At 43.7% G+C, this 21,971-nt stretch overlaps 1 protein-coding gene across 3 annotated transcripts; it reads left to right on the forward strand.

Annotated features, from left to right (window-relative positions):
- Nucleotides 1–3,780: 3,780 nt before the first annotated feature.
- On the forward strand, nucleotides 3,781–20,497 carry igf1 (insulin-like growth factor 1). Of its 3 annotated transcripts, none has more exons than XM_068050141.1 (4): nucleotides 3,781–3,955; nucleotides 5,760–5,916; nucleotides 8,032–8,198; nucleotides 12,307–20,497. In XM_068050141.1, the coding sequence occupies exons 1-4, from the start codon at nucleotides 3,869–3,871 to the stop codon at nucleotides 12,409–12,411; spliced, it is 516 nt and encodes a 171-aa protein (XP_067906242.1). In that variant the 5' UTR covers nucleotides 3,781–3,868; the 3' UTR covers nucleotides 12,412–20,497. The 3 variants fall into 3 exon arrangements, with proteins under 3 accessions (XP_067906242.1, XP_067906244.1, XP_067906243.1); XM_068050143.1 differs by having other exon boundaries at nucleotides 3,781–3,892; XM_068050142.1 differs by having other exon boundaries at nucleotides 9,829–12,398.
- Nucleotides 20,498–21,971: the final 1,474 nt, after the last annotated feature.

Below are 21,971 nucleotides of genomic sequence, written 5' to 3' on the forward strand. Positions count from 1 at the left end.
TCAATAGATAGATAAAAGCAAAATACTGCAGATGCTGGAAATCTGAAATAAAAACAAGAAATGCTGGAAATACTCAGCAGGTCTGGCAGCATCTGTGGAGAGAGAAGCAGAGTTAACCGTTCAGGTCAGTGACCCTTCATCAGAACTGGCAAATATTAGAAATGTGAAAGGTTTTAAGCAAGTAAAGCTGGGGTGGGGCAAGAGATAACAAAAGATAAGGTGTTGATAGGACAAGGTCACAGAGAATAACTGACCAGAAGGTCATGGAGCAAAGGCAAACGGTATGTTAATGGTGTGCTGAAAGACAAAGCATAAGTACAGAGAGGGTGTGAATTGACTGTAAAATGAACAGCCCTGGCTCCAAGCACAAACATTTAAAAAACAGTAGAAACAAACTAAACAAACTAAAATAAAATAAACAAATAAAAAAGAAAAAATAACTAAAAATAAAAAGGGGAGCCTGTCATGCTCTGAAATTATTGAACTCAATGTTCAGTCCGGCAGGCTGTAGCGTGCCTAATCGGTAAATGAGATGCTGTTCCTCGAGCTTGCGTTGATGTTCACTGGAACACTGCAGCAATCCCAGGACAGAGATGTGAGCATGAGAGCAGGGGGAGTGTTGAAATGGCAAGCAACCGGAAGCTCAGGGTCCTGCTTGCGGACTAAGCGGGGGTGTTCCGCAAAGCGGTCACCCAGTCTGCATTTTGTCTCCCCAATGTAGAGGAGACCACACTGTGAGCAGCGAATACAGTATACTACATTGAAAGAAGTACAAGTAAATCGCTGCTTCACCTGAAAGGAATGTTTGGGGCCTGGGATAGTGAGGAGAGAGGAGGTGAATGGACAGGTATTACACCTCCTGTGATTGCAGGGGAAGGTGTTTTGGGAAGGGGACGAGATGGTGGGGGTAATGGAGGAGTGGACCAGGGTGTCGTGGAGGGAACGATCCCTTCGGAATGCTGACAGGGGAAGGAAGGGGAAGATGCATTTGGTAGTGGCATCACACTGGATGTGGTGGAAATGGCGGAGGATGTTCCTTTGGATGTAGAGGCTGGTGGGGTGGAAAGTGAGGACAAGGGGAACCCAGTCGCGGTTCTGGGAGGGAGAGGAGGGGGTGAGGGTAGAGGTGTGGGAAATGGGCCGGACACGGTTGAGGGCCCTGTCAACCACAGTGGGGGGGAATCCTCGGTTGAGGAAAAAGGAAGACATATCAGGAGTGCTGTCATGGAAGGTAGCATCATCAGAGCAGATGCATCTGAGACGGAGAAACTTGGAGAATGGAATGGAGACCTTACAGGAGGCGGGGTGTGAAGAAGTGTAGTTGAGGTAGCTGTGGGAGTCGGTGGGCTTATAATGAATATTAGTAGACAGCCGATCCCCAGAGATGGAGATAGAGAAGTCGAGGAAGGGAAGGGAAGTGTCGGAGATGGACCATGTAAAGGTGAGAGAAGGGTGGAAATTTGAAGCAAATTTGATAAAGTTTTCTAGTTCCGGCGGGAGCAGGAAACGGCACCGATACAGTCATCAATGTACCGGAAAAAGAGTTGGGGGAGGGGGCCTGAGTAGGACTGGAACGAGGAATGTTTGACATATTCCACAAAAAGGCAGGCATAACTAGGACCCATGCGGGTATCCATAGTAACTCCTTTTACTTGAAGGAAGTGAGTGGAGTTGGAGGAGAAGTTGTTCAATGTGAGAACAAGTTCAGCCAGGTGGAGGAGGGTGGTGGTGGATGGGGACTGGTTGGGCCTCTGTTCAAGGAAGAAGCCCTCAAACCGTCCTGGTGGGGGATGGAGGTGTAGAGAGATTGGACGTCCATGGTGAAGAGGAGGTGCTTAGGGCCAGGAAACTGGAAATTGTCAAAATGACGTAGGGCGTCAGAAGAGTCACAGATGTAGGTGGGAAGAGACTGGACCAGGGGAGAAAAGATAGAGTCAAGATAGGAAGAAATAAGTTCAGTGCGGCAGGAGCAGGTTGAAACGATAGTGATTGTGGATTTTGGGAAGGAGGTAGAAGCGGGCTGTCTGGGGTTGTGGGACTATGAGGTTGGAAGCTGTAGAGGGAAGCTCTCCAGAGGAGATGAGATCAGTGACAGTTTGTGGACAGTAGCTTGATGTTCGGTGGTGGGGGCATGGTCCAGGGGGAAGTAGGAAGTTTCTGAGAGTTGGCGCTGAGCCTCTGCAAGGTAGAGGTCGGTATGCCAGACAACAACACCACCCTTGTCTGCAGGTTTGATGACAATGTCAGGGTTAGACTTGAGAGAACAGAGTGCAGCAAGTTCAGAGGGGGGCAGGTTAGAGTGAGTGAGGGGGGCAGAGAAATTGAGACGGCCGATGTCTCACCAACAGTTTTGAATGAAAAGATCAAGAGTGGGTAAGATAAGGTGCGGGTGCGGTCCAGGTAGAGGGAGAATGCTGGAGGCGGGTGAATGGGTCTGCTGGTCGGGGGGAGGACTCCTGGTCAAAGAAGTGAGCCCAGAGGCGAAGGCAATGGAAGAAGAGCTCAACGTTATGCCAAGTGTGAAATCCATTGAGGTGGAGGCGTTAGAGGATAGTCTGACAAAAAAGAGAGATATATTGATAGATAAAGAGACAGATAGATGGGTCAAAATCCTGAAACGCCCTTCCTAACAACATGGACTGCAGTGGTTCAAGAAGGCAGCTCACCACCACCTTCTCAAGGGCAATTAAGGATGGGTAATAAATGCTGGCATAACCAGTGATGCCCACATCCCAGGAATAAATAAGATAGACAGACAGAGACAAGAGTTAAATAGGTATTAACAGTGATCTGTCTCCCTCTAGCCTCCACCTGGGATACTCATTAGTTCCAATGCGGTGCAGTGAATGTGGGATCTGATTCTTTCGACAGTCTGCGAGCGGCTGGACTGCCAGTTCTGGGGCAGAATGAGATGTTAAAACAAGTCACATGTGGCGTGGGTGGGGTTAAACTCGTGGCGGGCGGTTAGATAGCTGCAACAACTGTGTGGATCCCAGGTTCTGCAACAATAAATTTGTATCTGGCAGGGCGGGAGCTGCAAAGTGTTTGCTCGCGGGCAACTCAGGACAGATAGTCCTCCCTGGGAGTGGGGAGAGAATGCGCTGAAATGTCCGGCCAGGGCACTGATCATCCTTTTTCACATCCTCCCTCTCAGACTTACAACACTGAGCATTGCAGCGTCTGAGGGAACTCCCCAGACAGGCAGATTCTGCACAGATTGCAAACAATTCACTCACTTTGTAATGTAGTATTTTCCACTTCCTTCTCATTCCAAATTCGGCGAAATGAAATGAAATCTAGTCGCACACACTCGTTTAAAAAATTACATTAGGAAAGGATAAAATGGATTTTTTATATATAAAAGACTGATCTGTAAAAGTGAAGGAATTACCTTGGACTGAACGCTAAGCTGCATTTTAATAAATGTTAAACTCTCGAAATTCAAAACATATCTTTGATTTGTGGCTTTAATCTTTGCCTTTTACTGGTCGGTGAATCTCTGTTCTCGTGATTTTAACAGTTCCCGAAAAGAGGGAAATTCACAACGTGTCTGGAACAGGACAAAACTTTTAATTTTCTGCGGAGAGATTTAGTTTATAGACTGACTTCCCCGAAGCATTTTTTTTTGCATCTCAGGACAAGTGAAAGTTTCTGTGGCAGTTTCCTGTGTGTGTGTGTTTGATGCAGATCAGGAAGAATCTCTTTAACTAGAATCCCGCTGTCCTTGAAATGGGATCAGATAAGAAGTCTGCGCAATCGATCAACATTCCCCTAGCCCTTGGTGTGAAACTGACAGCAATGTAACTGCAGCTCCGGAACTGAATGTCTTTCTCCACTTGTCTCTACATCTCCCAGGCTAACGGGCACAATGGGGAGCTCACCAGACTCACAGGTGATGGAAGAGCCCGAGAAACGAGCAGAATTATCTAAATGCTACCTCTCAGAAGTCTTTGAGGTGACTTTTCTTTCATGTTGGGTCTGTGGTGAAGCTGAGACAATTCCTAGTGCGCGTGGGACCGTGTAAAGTTTCAGATCTTTCATCAGAGGAGAATGCGTGGATAAATTAACCTTTGAATTTCAAGGACGAAAACATCAAGGAAATGTTGGAAGTGGAGGTAGCATTTAATCCTGCATGCATACAGTGATCTCAAAGGCTAGAAGCTGATGCAAAGACTAGTCACAGATAATGGTGTATCATTTAATAACTGCAATTAGTGTTGACATTAGTTCGTCCTGTAGCTAACTGGAAGAGTCGATGTACTGCAAATTGAATTTCATTTTTTCAAATGAGATATGAATTTCTGTCACTTTTTAAAATGCATTGGGCCAGGTTTTGCTCTGAAAATAACGGTGAGGTTAATTGGCGCGCACTGAGTAAATTGTACAGCTCAGGGGCAGATGTGCAGTTAAAGTGAAATTCCAGAAGTTACTGTCGGATTTGTGCTGCTCTGTTAGCTTCATGAAAATGACATCTGACTGTCTGCCTCGCTATTGAAATGCATTGAACAACTGTGAAGCTGCTGTCTGTGCAGTAAATCCGAACTAATTTCGCTGCAGAAAGTTAAGTCTTGTCATTACAAGTCTAAGTATCCTTCTAACAATGTGACAACTGTTAATTACTGGCAATCAACCTCGCTGGCACTGAAAATTAACTATTGCAAAGAGTGGAGTCTCATTCCTTCAGATTTATTATTGGTGGAGATTTTAAAAATGTAAAATTTAAACTTAATTTTTTGTTTACTTTTCCTTTCTCCCTTAATCCACATTTTCCCTCTTTTATTTAGCTTTCTGTACCTGTTTCGACACTAATTCATTGCTCTAATTTACACTTTCTTCTCAGTCCTTGCACTGTTTATTTCCCAATCCTTCAATATGATTGGTTAAGGAGATACCCTGTTGGTTGTCCTCTTCACTCAGGCCTCTGTTACCCCTCGCTGTGATGTTATCATCTCACTTCCAGCAATTTGCCATGCAAAATATGTGAAAGCTTATATGTACAGGGTACAAGTCTAACTAACACCCAATGCACTGCTACAGCAAACTCTGGGCCAATAATGTTCTTTATTTAGGTGTTTGAGACACAATGCAGCTGGGTAGGTTTTTTCAAAACTTTTGCCAGTTGATCAGCACTTTCTGAGACTGTTGAGCTCTTAAATTTTGAATGTAGATTTTCTCCTGTACGCTACCTGTTTTTAGGGACTTGGACAGGTCCAAGTTTGGGAATCATGTCAGATGGACTTTGCGCTGTTTGCCTTTAACACTGATGTCTTTTTTTAATCAAACAGGTCAATGGATGTGAAGGAACATGAGGTACCTGGGTTCACAGCAGGCCAGTGTTAAGTGGGCCAGTGTTAAGGGATTGAAGGCAATGGTTGCTATCTACTCCCTGGTGATTTCCTAGGGATCTTAAAGTCTTTGGTGCAAAATCTGAACCTACCAGGTAATCTGGAGCAGGATTAGGATTGCCAGGTCTCTGCAGTGGCTGCCTAGATTTTGTGCTCAGGTCCCTAGAGCAGGGCTTGAGCCTACAAATGTCTGGCAGAGTGGTGAGAGAGGTACCCACTGAGCCACGGCTGACTCCTAATTAGGATGGTGGGGGAGTGAGGGGGTTGGGATGGGGAGAAGAACTAAACTGGGAAGCTAAGCACCAAACATCTTCCGTTGGACTTGAACTCTGTTGATCAGCAGTCAGCATTAACCAAGCATCAGTAACTCATTGATCTGGATTTCAATGCCTGTTGTCTCCATTATATCCACAGGTCGTTAGGACTCACCTTACCTCCTACCTTCATCTCTTCTACCTGACGCTGTGTGTGCTAACACTGAGTGGGGTGGAAGCCAGTCCAGAGACTCTCTGTGGGGCAGAATTGGTGGACGCTCTCCAGTTTGTATGTGGGGACCGAGGCTTCTATTTCAGTAGGTTTACCTCCTTCATTCATTGGGATTAATAGTAAACTTGTGTTGAACTGTGAGTAACTGGTTCAGACTGCAAGTGTACAATAGGTGCAGGAATCTAAAGTGGTGACTTGGAATCCTCATAATGGGTTTGCAATTATTTTTATGAAGCATTAATGACCGTGGCCACTGATTGTGTTTAAAAATGTGGTGAAAAGGAACAGGTGACTTTGGATCTCTGGTTCCCAAAGCTCTCCACCACTGGGGGTTTTCCTCACCTCATGTCTGAATCTGTTGTAGACTCATTGATAGATATTGATTGCTCTGATTGGTCAACAACTCCATTATCATTATATCATGTGACTACCAGGATGGTAGGAGGTGAACTAAATGGGTCCAGGTCTTTATAGTGACCATTCATAGATTCTCATAGAAACTTACAGCTCAGGAGGAGGCCATTCAGCCCATCGCATCTGTGTTCGCTCTTTGAAAGAGCTATCAAATTACTCCCACTGCCTGCTCTTTCCCCACAGCTCTGAAATGTTTTCCTTTTTAAGAAAATATCCAATTTCATTTTAAAAGTTACAATTGAATCTGCCGCCACGATCCTTTCAGATCATGCATTCCAGAGCGTAACAACTTGCTGTATAACAAAAATGCACTTCATTTCCCAGAATGTTGAAGTACAAGAGGGCCAAAGAAAGATCCTTGGGAAACAGCATAGGTAACGTTGTAGGAATGGGAAGAGAGGTCATTGCAGCTGATAGTCTGGCTACGACTGGATAAATAAGAAGCAGGCGTGTTAAGAATGTTAGCTGACATGGGGACCAGGAGGGGAAGATGGGGATCAGCAGTTTAGTGGGAATAGGGTTGAGGCAGCTTGAGGTGGGTCTGAGCAGGAGATGAACTCAGAGAGGGCATGCGAAGAAATAGGAGAGAAATAGACAAAGATGTGAGTTCAAGGCTAGGGCTAGGGCTAGGGCAAGGGGTAGCCTTAGAGGAAGGATGGCCCAGTGGACTAATGGAAGGGAGGGATGTGGCAGAGGTAGCTGGTTGGAAGGTCCCATTCTTAGTGATGATGAAATCTATGAGCTCCTCACATTTGTTGTTGGAGGTGAGGGTGGAGGAGCGGGGTTTAAGAAGGCGGCTTTCAGTAGAGAAGAGGATCCAGGGGTGATCTTTGCATTCCAGGATTATCCCAGAATAATGAGCAGTTTTAGCAGATGATATCAAGACCCGATAGTGTTTTATGCGGTCCAGCCAGATCTGTTGGTGAATGTCTAAACCAGTTGTCCGCCATATTCTTTACCCCTCTTCTAACAGTGGAAGAACTATCATAGTTGAAACTTCAACAAAAGCACACGTTTCCTTTCCAAAATTAGATTTTGTACAACACAGCATTTCTTCTGCCAAATGTATTTTTTTTGGCACAGGTCACTTTGCTTGGGGCTTCAGTCCTGAATCAAGCCCATGGATTCTGGCCAGAGTCTCAGATGATGCATCAAATCATAAGAGTTGTTGGGTTTCCAGCTGTCAGCTAGTCAGAAGTACTTACTGTTCTAGATGTAAAAAAATATATACAACATAGAATTGCATTGAGTCCACAGCACAGAAACAGGCCAGCTGCTCTGTGCCGGTGTTTATGCTCCACACGAGCCTTCTCCCACCTACTTTATCTCACTCCATCAGCATATCACTCTATTTCTTTCTCCCTCATGTGTTTATCCAGCTTCCCTCAAATATGTCTCAACTACTCCTTATGGTAGTGAGTTCCACATTCTCACCACTCTTTGGGTAAAGAATTTTCTCCTGAATTCCCGATTGGATTTATTAGTGATTATCTTATATTTATGGCCCCTTAGCTTTGGACTCCCTCACAAGTGGAAACATCTTCTTTACGTCTACCCTATCAAACCCCTACATATTCTTAAAGACCTCTATCAGGTCACCCCTCACTCAGCCTTCTCTATTCTAAGAGCCCCAGCCTGTTCAGCCTTTCCTGATAAGTATATAAGCTTTCCTTTCTGCTATTTTGCTGTCATCCTTGTGAATCTGTTCTGCACATTCTACTATACCACAACATCCTTTCAATAATATGGAGACCAGAACTATACATGTATATTTTTGCCCATACAGACAAACCCACGGGCTACAGGTCGAGTGTGAGGCGACCACACAGAGGGATTGTAGATGAGTGCTGCTTCCAGAGTTGCGACCTCAAGTTGCTCGAGATGTACTGTGCAAAGCCACAAAGAGCGGATGGTCCAGTACGCATCCAACGTCACACTGAGAAAGGGCAGAGGGTAAGGAACAATCTTATCCCGCCCCCTCCTCCCTCCCCTCTGCATTGCAGTCCTCAAAGTGTTCTGCAACTCCATTGTCTCAAATTAAAGAAACCATTACCTTCAGTCCCTGCCACAAACTCTCCATCAATTCCAGACTCCTTCCTGGCCACTGTCTCAGACTGTTGCAAACTTTGTGTCTTATTTGAACTGGATCTGAGACTCTGACCCCATATCCTCTCCATCACAAAGACTAACTACTTCCACCTCTATTATATCTCCTGACTCCACACAGTGGCGCAGTGGTTAGCACCGCAGCCTCACAGCTCCAGGGACCCGGGTTCGATTCCGGGTACTGCCTGTGTGGAGTTTGCAAGTTCTCCCTGTGTCTGCGTGGGTTTTCTCCGGGTGCTCCGGTTTCCTCCCACAAGCCAAAAGACTTGCAGGTTGATAGGTAAATTGGCCATTATAAATTGTCACTAGTATAGGTAGGTGGTAGGGAAATATAGGGACAGGTGGGGATGTTTGGTAGGAATATGGGATTAGTGTAGGATTAGTATAAATGGGTGGTTGATGTTCGGCACAGACTCGGTGGGCCGAAGGGCCTGTTTCTGTGCTGTATCTCTAATCTAATCTAAAAAAAATCTAATCTCCACCCCTACCTCAACGCATCTGCTGCTGAAACCCTCACCCATGCATTTGTTACCGTCATACTCACCTATTCAAATCCTCCTTTGGAAGGGTTTCCGTTTCCATCCTCCATATATTTGAGCTCATCTAACACTCTGCTGCCCTTATTCTAACTCACATCAAGTCCTGTTCACCGATCATCCCCCGTGCTCACTCATCTACACTGGCTCCTGATACAGCAATGCTTCAAATGTAAAATTCTCATCCTCATATTCAAATCCCTCCATGGCCTCATCCCCCTCTATCTCTGTAACCTCCTCCAGCCCTATAACCTCCTGACATCTCTATGTTCCTCCTGCTGCCTCGGCCCTTAGTTCTTGAGTTCCTTCCCTAAACCTCTCCAGCTTCTCTACATATCTCTCCTCCTTTAAGATGCTCCTTAAAGTCTAGCTGTTTGACCAAGTTTTTGGTGACCTGGTTTAATATTATTTCCTTCAGCTCCTCCTTTTTCTCTGATTAAATCCCTTTTTTTTTAGATTAGAGATACAGCACTGAAACAGGCCCTTCGGCCCACCGAGTCTGTGCCGAACATCAACCACTCATTTATACTAATCCTACACTAATCCCATATTCCTACCAAACATCCCCACCTGTCCCTATATTTCCCTTCCACCTACCTATACTAGTGACAATTTATAATGGCCAATTTACCTATCAACCTGCAAGTCTTTTGGCTTGTGGGAGGAAACCGGAGCACCCGGAGAAAACCCACGCAGACACAGGGAGAACTTGCAAACTCCACACAGGCAGTACCCGGAATCGAACCCGGGTACCTGGAGCTGTGAGGCTGCGGTGCTAACCACTGCACCACTGTGCCGCCCCTTGAAGCACCTTGGAACAATTATTACTACATTAAAGGCACTACATAAATGCAAATTGTTGTTGTTGAACCTTTGGGCAAATGTACCTCTGCAATTACAGTTTAATTTCCACCGCTAATGTTATTCCTTTGGTGTTACAGGAGAATATCTGGAGAAACCCCAATCGAGCTAATACCAGCAGTGTCAATCGGAATTACCGAATCTAAGATATGATGAAATGAACAAGGGATCGCCAGCAAACCTGGTCTAGTATAACCCTGGTGTGGGCTCACCATAAAGCCCACCATATTGTCCACAATCGGAGTCACACACTAGTCACAGGTTATCAATCGAGACCTGTTGTTAGGTGAACTCTTTTTGTGGAAAGCAAAAGTTTTTGCCATCTTATCGCATTCCTGGTTTTTTGTGGGGGTAGGGGGATGAACAAGTGAATTTGAATGGATTCTGATGCAAGAGAAAAATATATTTCTGAGCAGGAGTTCCATGTACAACTTCCATGATGGCTCAATTGACACTTTTTGGCCAGTTAGTGGGCCAGTCACTAAGAAAAGATTTCATTTTAACTTACACCTGGTGATTACAACATATTTCCTTGTTAACGTTGTTAGTAAGCTGATTGTAACCTGTGGATATTGCTGGAGTCACATTTGACACTTTGTTTGGCATATTAATTTGTACTAAGCTGCAGGATTTGCAAAAAATGTGCATTCAATTTAAGTTGGGGGGTGCAGCTTATAAGCAAATTAATATTTTTGTTTTCTCCCAGGATGGGGCATGGTAGGGGTGGGGATGATAAGTTAAGGTGCTGGTTTGGGGTTTGTCCTATATTCAGTTGTGGCATGTATGCATGCCAATACGGTAATTGGACTGCACATGTAAGTCAGGCTACAGGTACTTTCAATATTTGCACACTTGAGTGTGTTGATTTTTGTAACTACAGATACCATAAGATTACGGGACACAATCTGATACGATTTAGCAGATAACCCTGGATTTCGATCAGTACATCCTCAGTATTTCGCTGTTAAGGGACTGTAATTCTTTGAACTTGAAGTTTGTATATGGAGAGTATTTTTCTAAATTAGCCCAATAGTGTTATGGCTCTATCTCTGACCTGTGCTCCCATCTAGCAAGGCTCCACTTTAAATGCAGAACTTCACACAATTACTCTTATAATGTGAATATGACATAACTTAAATGAACTATCAGCTTCTTCTTCTACTGTTTCTCAGAAGAATAGAATTACATAAAAGTTACAGCACAGAAACAGGCCATTCAGCCCAACTAGTCTATGTCGATGTTTATGCTCCACACAAGCTTCCTCCCACCCTTCTTCATCTTGCCCGATTAACATATCCTATTACTTTCTACCTTATGTGTTTATCCAGCTTCCCCTTAAATGTATCTATACTATTCACCTCAACTACTCCTTGTGGAAGTGAGTTCCACATTCTCACCACTCTCTGAGTAAAGAAGTTTCTTCTGAATTCCCAATTGGATTTATTAGTGACTATTTTTTGTTGATTGCTGCTAGTTTTGGAGACTCCCCCACATCATCCCAACGTTTTCCCTATCAAACCCTTTCATAATTTTAAAGACCTCGATTAGGTCATCATTAATACAGTTCATAAATTTTTCTTTACAAACAAAAAAACAATAGAAAACAAAAATATCATCTTTATCCAACCTGACGATTTGCAGATTAGATATATTCTCCTGTATGATGGCGAATGCTGAACCATTATTGTTGATTATCTCTCATTCAATCAATAACGGACAAAAAGTCTGAAATATTCAGAAAATACATGGCAGCCAGTTGCAATTGTTTCTGACTAACTAGTACTCCCATTCACTGAGACACGTACTGAAAGTATTTCAAGGAGGGATAGGCACCGTCTCATTGAAACCGGATCAGCTTTGCTGGTCATGTTCATACACTAATAAAATAGGAATTGAAAGCAGGAAGCTCAGAATTGTAGGTCGGCCAGCATTTGGTAGAAGAGAAGACGAGTCAGTGTCTTGGGCACAAATCCTTCCTCAGAACTGAAAGCTAAAGGATAAGTGAGCTCCTGAGTAAAGTATGCATAAAAGGAGAGAGTTGGCAGACATCCCAATCATGAAGAGGGAGTTAAAACTAATGAGGCCCCAACTTGGACTGCTTGCTCTTTCACATTCAAGAACAGGAGGACGTAATCTTATAATTAGAGCTTGGCTCATCTAGAGGCAACATCAGGAAGCACTTCTTCACACAAAGCAGGAATCTGGAATTCTCTTTCCAAATGGCTGTGGATGCTGGGGGACAATTTGGAACTTTCAAGGCTGAGATTGATAGATTTTTATTGCGTAAGAGTTTCAAGCAATAAGGAGCTAAGGCGGGTAGATGGAATTGAGGTGAAGATAAGTCATCATCTAATTGAATGGCCAAAATAGGCTTGAGGGACTGACTGGCTTCCTCCTGTTTCTAATGTTACATTAAAGACTGTGTTAGTGTTACCTCTTATCCACCAACCACACACTCTGCCCCCACACTTCCGATTATTAACAATGATTCTGGTTTTACCATCAGTTTGCAAGCTCATTCTGCGGGCAAAACATTAATCCATCTGTTCTCTTTACAGATGCTGCTGGACCTGTTTTTTAAAAATTTCAGTCTATCTTTCCTTAAAAGACCGAGTCAAGTGGACTTTAAAAGCTGCTTAACCTCCTTTAGTTGTCAAGGATAGGAGGATCACAGAGCACTTGTCAAGTTACTGCTTCAGAAAGACTTGAATTGTGAAGGAACTGACTTGCTTAACCCAATAAGCTGTCAGAAAAATAGCAATGGGGCAGAATTCCCTGCTCCTGGGACGATTACATTATATGAGTGTGCAACATATGCAGGAAATTCAAGCTGTAAGTGAACCTTCCAGCCATTTCAAACAGAAAAGAAAACTTGGGTGCATTCAGTTAATGACATGCTGCTCCTCAGCTGTGCTCAATGAATCCAATGGAGAAGAAACATCAACTCCAATAATTCTACAAATGCAAATGTTATCCTTTTGCAAACACTTTGTTAAGTTGCTGCATGTGAACATGCAAAATTGAAGGGCAGATAAAGGCTGCATTACACTCTGGTGCTTTTTATTTATTCATGAGATGTGGGTGGTGCTGTTAAGGCCAGCATTTAGAATCAAAGAATCACAGAATAATTACAGCACAGCAGGAGGGCATTCGGCCCATCGTGTCCTTGCTAGCTCTCTGCAAGAGCAACTCAGCTAGTCCCAACTTTTCCCCGTAGCCCTGCAAATCTTTCCTCTTCAGATAATTATCCAATTCTTTTTTGAAAGCCTTGATTGAATCTGCCTCCACCACACTTTCAGGAAGTGCATTCCAGATCCTAACCACTCACTGCATAAAAAGATTTTTCTGATGTTGCCTTTGGTTCTGCCAGTCATCTTAAATTGGTGTCCTCTAGTTCTCAACACTTCTGTCAATGGAAACCATTTCTCTCTGTTTACTTTGTCCAGATCCCTCTTCATTTTGAGCACCTCCATTAAATTTCCTCTCAGCCTTCTCTTCTGTAAGGAGAACAGTACCATATTTGGCAATCTATCCACATAACTGAAGTCTCTCATCCCTGGAACCATTCTCGTAAATCTTTTCTGCACCCTCTCTAATGCCGTCACAGCCTTCTTAAAGTGGATTGGACACAATATTCCAGTTGAGGCCAAACCAGTATTTTATAACTGTTTGCCATAACCTCCTTGCTTTTGTGCTCTATGCCCCTATTTATAAAGCTCAGGGTCCTGTATGCCTTATTCACCGTTTTCTCAACCTGCCCTGCCACCTTCAATGATTTGTGTACACATACCCCCAGGTCTCTCTGCTCCTGCACCCCTTTGAATTGTATCCTTTATTTTATATTGCCTCTCTTCATTCTTCCTACCAAAATGTATCATTTCACATTTCTCTGCATTAACTCTCATCTGCATGTGTCCACGCATTCCACCAGCCTGCCTATGCCCTCTTGAAGTCTATCACTATCCTCCTCACAGTTCACAATACTTCCAAATGCTGTGTCATCTGCAAATTTTGAAATTGTGCCCTCTACTCCCAAGTCTAGGTCATTAATATAGATCAAGAAAAACAGCAGTCTTAATACTAACCCCTGGGGAACCCCACTATATACCTTCCTCCAGCCCGAAAACAGCCGTTCCCCACTACTCTATGTTTCCTGTCACTCAGCCAGCTTTGTATCCATGCTGTCACTGTCCCTTTTATTCCATGGGCTTCAACTTTGCTGACGAGCCTGTTATGTGGCACTTTATCAAATACTTTTTGGTAGTTCTATGTACAGCACATGAACTGCATTACCCTCATCAACCTTCTCTGTTACTTAATCGAAAACTCAATCAAGTTAGTTAAATACAATTTGCCTTTAACAAATCCATGCTGGTTTAGTTTAGTTTGGAGATACAGCACTGAAACAGGCCCTTCGGCCCACCGAGTCTGTGCCGACCATCAATCACCCATTTATACTAATCCTACACTAATTCCATATTCCTACCACATCCCAACCTGTCCCTATATTTCCCTACCACCTACCTATACTAGGGGCAATTTATAATGGCCAATTAACCTATCACCCTGCAAGTCTTTTGGCATGTGGGAGGAAACCGGAGCACCCGGAGGAAACCCACGCAGACACAGGGAGAACTTGCAAACTCCACACAGGTAGTACCCAAAATTGAACCCGGGTCGCTGGAAGCTGTGAGGCTGCGGTGCTAACCACTGCGCCACTGTGCTGCCCTGGCTTTCCTTAATTAATCCACACTTATCTAAGTGGCTGTCATGTTTGTCCCAGATTATCATTTCTAAAAGCTTTCCCAAGATTAGCTGACTGGCCTGTAGTTGCTGAGTTTATCTTACACCCTTTTAGAACATAGAACATAGAACAGTATAGGCCCTTCGGCCCACCATGTTGTGCCGAACCTTTAACCTACTCTAAGATCAAACTAACTACCTACCCTTCATTCTACTATCATCCATGTACCTATCCAAGAGTCGCTTAAATGCACATGGGTGTAATATTTGCAATTCTACAGTCCTCTCAACTACCTCCGCTTTCTTAAAACTTTGGCAGCATCTTCTTCCCTGGTAAAGACAGATGCAAAGTGCTGATTTGATACCTCAGCCACACCCTTTGCCTCCAATGGTAAATCCCCCTTTTGGTCTGTAATCGTCCCCACTTCTCCTTTCACCACCCTTTTACTGAAGAAGACTTTTGGATTCCCTTTTATGTTAGCTGCCAGTCTCTTCACATAGTCTCTCATTGCTTCTCTTATTCCAGTTTTCCACTTTTCCCCCGAACTTTATATATTGAGACCAGTCCTCACTTGTATTATCAACCTGCCATTCTCACTCTTTTTCTGCTTCATCTGCTTATCTTTTTCATCATCCAGAGAGTTCTGGCTTTGTTTGTCCTACTTTGTCCCCTCGTGGGAATGTACCTGGACTGTACCTGAACTATCTCCTCATTGTTCCGTTACAGTTTCTCCTGACAATCTTTGATTCCAGTTTACCTGGGCCAGATCCATTCTCACCCCAGTGAAATTGGCCCTCCCCCAATTAATTATTTTTACTCTTGATTGACGCTTATTCTTTTCCATAGCTAAGCTAAAGCTTATGATACTATGATCACTGTCCCCTAAATGTTTTCCCATGACACTTGATCCACTTGTCCCACCTCATTTCCCAGAACCAGATTCACCAAATATTTGGTCAATGATGACCCCCAGGATGTTGATGGTGGGGAATTCAGTGATGGTATGCCTTTGAATGCCAAGGGAAAGTGGCTTAGAATCAATGTTGTTGGAGATGGTCATTGCCTGGCACTTGAGTGGCCCAAAGACTGAATGTTGTCCAGGTGTTGCTGCATGCAGGCACAGACTGCTTCAGTATCTGAGGAGTTGTGAATGGTGCTGAACATTGTGCAATCATCAGCGAACATCCCACTTCTTGCCTTATGATTGAAGGAAGGTCATTGATGAAGCAGCTGAAGATGGTTGGGCCTAGGACACTACCCTGAGGAACCTCTGCAGTGTTGTCCTGGGGATGAGATGATTGACCTCCAACAACCACAATCATCTTCCTTTGCGCTAGGTATGACTCCAACCAATGGAGAGGTTTGTTTCAATCACCGCCCTGCCACCACCACCCCCCCCCCCCAACCCCTGATTCCCATTGACTTTTGCTAGGGCTCCTTGGTGCCACACTCAGTCAAATGCTGTCTTGATGTCTAGGGCAGTCATTCTCACCTCACCTCTGGAATTCAGCTCTTTCATCCATGTTTTGAACAAGGCTGTAATGAGGACTGGAGGCAAGTGGTCTTCGTGGCACCCAAACTGAGCATCAGTGAGCAGGTTATTGGTCTGTAAGTCATGCTTGATTGCACTGTTGACAACACCTTCCATCACTTTGTGATATTGAGATTAGACTCAGAGGGTGGTAATTGGCCAGATTGGATTTGTCCTGCTTTTTGTGGACAGGACATACTTGGGCAATTTTTCGTTTTGTCAGGTAGATGCCAGCGTTGTAGCTGTACCGGAACAGCTTAGCTCGGGGTGCAGTTAGTTCTGGAGCACAAGTCTCCAGTACTCCAGTTGGGATGTTGTCAGAGCCCATAGCCTTTGCAGTATCCAGTGCACTCAACCATTTCTTGATATCACACGGAGTGGATCGGATTGACTGAAGACTGGAATCTGTGATGCTAGGGACCTCAGGAGGAGACGGAGATGGATCATCCACTCAGCACTTCTGGCTGAAGATGGATGCAAATACTTCAGCCTTGTCTTTTGCACTGATGTGCTGGGCTCCTCCATCATTGAGGATGGGAATATTTGTGGAGCCACCTCCTCACATTAGTTGTTCAATTGTCCACCACCATTCACGATTGGATGTGGCAGGATTGCAGAGCTTTGATCTGCTCCATTGGTTGTGGGATCAGTTAGCCCTGTCTATAGCTTGATGTTTCCGCTGTTCAGCTTTCATGTAGTCCTGTATTGTAGCTTCACCAGGTTAACACCTCATTTTTAGGTATGCCTGGTGCTGCTCCTGGCATGCTCTCCTGATTGAACGAGGGTTGATCCCCTGGCTTGATGGTAATGGTAGAGTGGGGGAATATGCCAGGCCATGAGGTTACAGATTGTGGTTGAGTACAATTCTGCTGCTGCTGATGGTCCACAGCACCTCATGGATGCCCAGTTTTGAGCTGCTTGATCTGCTCTTCATGATGGTAGTGCCACACAACACGATGGAGGGTGTCCTCAGTGTGAAGACGGGACTTTATCTCCACAAGGACTGTGCGATGGTCACTCGTACTAATACTGTCATGGACAGATGCATTTTTTTTTTATTCGTTCGAGGGATGTGGGCGTCGGCATCGCTGGCTAGGCCAGCATGTATTGCCCATCCCTAATTGCCCTTGAGAAGATTATGGTGAACTACATTCTTGAACTACTGCAGTCCTTGGGGTGTAGGTACACCCACAGTGCTGTTAGGAAAGAAGTTCCAGGATTTTGACCCAGCGACAGTGAAGGAACGTCGATATAGTTCCAAGTCAGGATGGTGTGTGGCTTGGAGGGGACCTTGCAGGTGGTGGTGTTCCCATGCATCTGCTGCCCTTGTCCTCCTAGGTGGTAGAGGTCGTGGGTTTGGGAGGTGCTGTCAAAGGAGCCTTGGTTGCTGCAGTGCATCTTGTAGATGGTACACACTGCTGCCACTGTGCATTGGTGGTGGAGGATGTGAATATTGAAAGTGATGGGTGGGGTGCCAATCAGTCTAGCTGCTTTGTCCTGGATGGTGTCGAGCTTCTTGAGTGTTGTTGGAGCTGCACCCATCCTGGCATGTGGAGAGTATTCCATCACACTCCTGACTTGTGCCTTGTAGATAGTGGACAGGCTTTGGGGAGTCAGGAGGTGAGTTATTCGCTGCAGAATTCCCAGCCTCTGACCTGCTCGGGTAGCCACAGCATTTATGTGGCTGGTCCAGTTCAGTTTCTGGACAATGGTGACCCCCAGGATGTTGTTAGTGGGGGATTCAGTGATGGTAATGCCTTTGAATGGCAAAGAGAGATGGTTAGATTCTCTCTTGTTTGAGATGGTCATTGCCTGGCACTTGTGTGGCGTGAATGTTACTTGCCACTTATCAGCCCAAGCCTGGATGTTGGTGAGGATGAGGTTAAATAGGTTTTTTTCACTTGTTGGTTCTCTTACCACCTGCTGCAGGCCTAGTGTGGCAGATATGTCCTTCAAGACTAGGCCAGCTCAGTCAATAGTGGTGCTCCAAGCCACGCTTGGTGATGGACATTGAAGTCCCCCAGCCAGAGTACATTCTGTGCCCTTGCTTTCCTCAGTGCTTTTTCAAAGTGGTATTGAACATGGGCAGCACTGATTTATCAGATGAAGGGAGGGCAGTAGATGGTAATCAGCAGGAGGTTCCCAATGTATCTGTGGATCACACTGTACTGCACTATGTTTACATATCAGCAGGTCTGCCAGCATCTGTGAAGAGAGAAATAGAGCTAACATTTCAGTTCTGTGACTCTGTTTCTCTCTACATAGATGCTGCCAGACCTGCTGAATATTTCCAGCATTTACTGTTTACATTTCAGATTTCCAACATCTGCAGCATTTTGCTTTTGTATTATTGTTTACGTATCATCGCCCTTGCTTCAGTGCCAGGAGCACCTTAAAGAGGCGTTCTTTACAGGTACTTACGATAGTTGTAGCTTTTGGTATAGTAAACAAGGTACAATCTGGTGAGGGAACTCAACTGTTTCTGGATGAAATAAGCAGAGGGTTTAAGATGTCACACCCGGCAACTTTGAAATTGATGTTAATGTAAATGTTTAATGGTTTTCGCTCGGTGGTGAATAGAAGCAACTGCCCGTTTTAAACTTCAGCATTTTAAGTGGTGGATACTGCCGTTTATTTATGAGAACTTATTTACATAATCTGTTCAGTACAAAGGTGCCATTGTGTTGTTTGTTTTTGTAAGTACTTGACCTCCAGAGTAATGTCTTTTATGGAACACAGCCAAACTTCTTCTGAGAACACATACAGCAATGTAGGTTTTACATTTAATGACTTTAGACAACATTGTCTACTACCTGAATCCTACACCCAGACAAAATAGCACGCCTCGATATTATCTCAAAAACCTTAATTAAAGCTGTAACTATCCTGTTTCAGAAATCTTTTCCTGAATATTGTCCCCCATTCAAGAACAAATTTTCTGCACAACTGTACTATTATCTTTTTTTCAATTGTTTCTTGAGTTATGGGCGTTGCTAGCAAGACTGGCAGCTATTACCCTAAGAAGGCAGTGGCTCAACTCCCTGAGCTGCTACAGTCCTTTAGTAGTGACAATCCAATACTGTTTAGGTGTGATGCACTGAAGCAAAGGCATTATTTTTGCATTCTTGTTTCAGGCAATACCATTATTAGAAATACAATTCAGTGAACTGCTGGGGTGTGGAGGCATTCAATGAACAGGCCTGTCAGACTATTAATCAGCCTGCAAATCCTCATATTATTCTCCAAGGAGAGAGTATGAAGATACAACAACAACTGGATTATCACCCATTCAGTGACAATTTCTCCCTTGGCCACATTGGTTTGTTTGCAATGTCATTTGAATGGAATTGTTCATATCGATCAAAACTGTTGTCTTGGAAAATCCATGCAAGTTCTTCTCTGGGTTTGCTAGACTAAAGCTTGTTTAGGTAGAAATCGGAAGTTCAGTCTCAGTATAAGTTACATTTGCTTTGGCAGTAACAAGCAAGTCAGGAAGTGAATCGATTTGAAAAATGACTTTGGATTTGAGATTGCTTATTCCAAAGCTTTTCATTGTGTTACTCATTGAAATTGAATTCAATGAATTGGGTAATCTGTGGACTGATACCAGGGACAATTGAAGTGTGGAAAGATATTGGATTGCCATTAAATCCCAATGGATGTACAGTTGTAATTCAGGGAGGGGAATTAACTATCCTTTACTGGTTGGCTTACATGTGACTATGGTCTCTTACTATGTGGTTGACTCTTCATGCCCTTTGGAAAAAATGGCCTAACTGGCCACTATATCAACAAGAAGACCCATCTTAGGGCAACTATGGAAGGGCAAGAAACATGGCAGTGCCGCCCACATCCTGAGAACAATTTAAAAAACAGAGCCCTGAACGTATCCACTTTCTGTGTACCATTTGTGACCACAGCTTTCAGATGAAACGTTGAATTGTAGTTGGTAATAGTCACCTCTGTGAGGTTGGCTAAATAAAGGTCTTCAAACGATTCTCAAAATGGCGTGTTGATTTGAATACATATACAGCAGCTGGGCAAACACATCAGCTATTTTATTGCACAGCAAGATCCTACAAACAACAATGCGATGGATGACCAGTTAATCTGTTTTTGTTGGTGTTGGTTGAAGGAGGAATGTTTGACCCAGGACAGTAGGAGAAATCCTTTCTCTTCTTTAAATAGTACCCGGTGATCTTTACTTCAGCACATTCAAAATGCAGCCTATATTATATACTCATGTCTCAGAGTGGAGCTACATCTACAACACACAACCCCCAACTTTCTGGTTCTGAGGCAGGAGTGCTACTGACTGAAGCAAGCTGAAACACATGTTGTTCCTCAGATAAAGGAGCTAAACCCTTGATTCAACTGAACTCATAGCTTGTGATAAAATATCACGAATGAAATGTTTCAATCTCTCGACTGCCATTGCTTACTACACATCTTGTTCACAAATGATAAACTTTACAAAGACAGAATAAAGGATTTTATTGCAAATAACTCCATATGTCGTTATTGTAACGCACACACATTGAGCTGAGTTTCCATGCAATAAAAACAAGAAATGCTGGAAATACTCAGAAGGTCTAGCAGCATCTGTGGAGAGTAAAGCAGAGTTAACGTTTCAGGTCAGTGACTTTTCATCAGAACTGGCAAATGTTAAAAATGTAATAGGTTTTAAGCAAATAAAGCGTGGGGTGGGGCAGGAGATAACAAAGGGCAAGGTGTTGATAGGACAGAGGGTCACAAAGAATAACTGACCAGAAGGTCATGGAGTAAAGGCAAACGGTATGTTAATGGTGTGCTGAAAGACAAAGCATTGGTGGAGAGAGGGTGTTAATTGACAGAAAAATAAACAGCCCTGGCCCAAAGCACAAACATTAAAAAATACAATGGGTAGGCACATGGTAAAAAAAAATGAATGATGAAACAAACTAAACAAAAATAAACAAATAAAAATAATAAAAAAGAAAACATAACTAAAAATAAAAAGGGGGGGCCTGTCACGCTCTGAAATTATTGAACTCTCCACAAAGTTCACTCTCCATAGACGCTGCCAGACCTGCTGAGTATTTCCAGCATTTCTTGTTTATATTTCAGATTTCCAGCACCTGCAGTATTTTGCTTTTATTTTGAGATTCCATGCAGTTTAACTTTAGTATTGAGATGATTAGAGATCGTAGCAAGGACTAAAAGATTCTCAAACCGAGAATAAATTAATAAAAATATGAGCCTTCCGTAACTAAATTTGTTAGTGATATGACATTTTGTCATATTTGCTTGGCAGGTCGGATAAAACCCAGAGGTAGAACATCATTAAAGTGCATAGCACTCTTGCCTCTGAGTTAGAAGGTTGTGGGTTGAGTGCAATACTGAAGAAGTGTTGCATTATTGGAGGTGCCGTATTTTGGATGAGTGGTTAGCCAAGGCACTATCTGCCCTTTCAGGTGGCGGTAACAGATCCCTCCCATGGCACTATTTGGAAAAAGAGCAGGGGAGTTTTCCCTGGTGTCTTGGCCAATATTAATCCCTCAATAAACATCATAAAAAAGGTTATTTGTTCATTACCACATTGCTGTTTGTGGGAGTTTGCTGTGCACAAATTGGCTGCCACATTTCCTGCATTACAACAGTGACTACACTTCAAAAGTACTTCATTGGCTGTTAAGTGCTATGAGTTCATGAAAGGCACTATAAAAATGCAAATCTTTTTCTTTTTAACCAATTGTGCTGTGGGAACATAAAGTTGTGTCTCTTCCTGCTCCTGGGAAGGAGGAGGGGGAAGTTAGTTACATAATGCAAAACCATTAAGTTCTATGATGAGTGAGGAAAGAGAGGGAGAGAAAGGAGGAGAAATGCAAAGTTGACTTGTATTATTGACATTGGTGTTATTAATACACTCTTCTATTTACATTATCATGTTTGGAATCTTCCCTGTTATT

The sequence above is a fragment of the Heterodontus francisci genome, chromosome 18 (genome assembly GCF_036365525.1).
Source record: "Heterodontus francisci isolate sHetFra1 chromosome 18, sHetFra1.hap1, whole genome shotgun sequence".
Taxonomy (NCBI): Eukaryota; Metazoa; Chordata; class Chondrichthyes; order Heterodontiformes; family Heterodontidae; genus Heterodontus; species Heterodontus francisci.

Bases quoted from the DNA above. Each gene is read 5' to 3' on its own strand.
- igf1 (XM_068050141.1), top strand. From the start codon at position 3,869: ATGGGGAGCTCACCAGACTCACAGGTGATGGAAGAGCCCGAGAAACGA. The intron at 5,917-8,031 runs GTAGGTTTACCT...TTGCCCATACAG, and splicing joins GGACCGAGGCTTCTATTTCA to ACAAACCCACGGGCTACAGG. The intron at 8,199-12,306 runs GTAAGGAACAAT...TTCTCTTTACAG, and splicing joins ACACTGAGAAAGGGCAGAGG to ATGCTGCTGGACCTGTTTTT.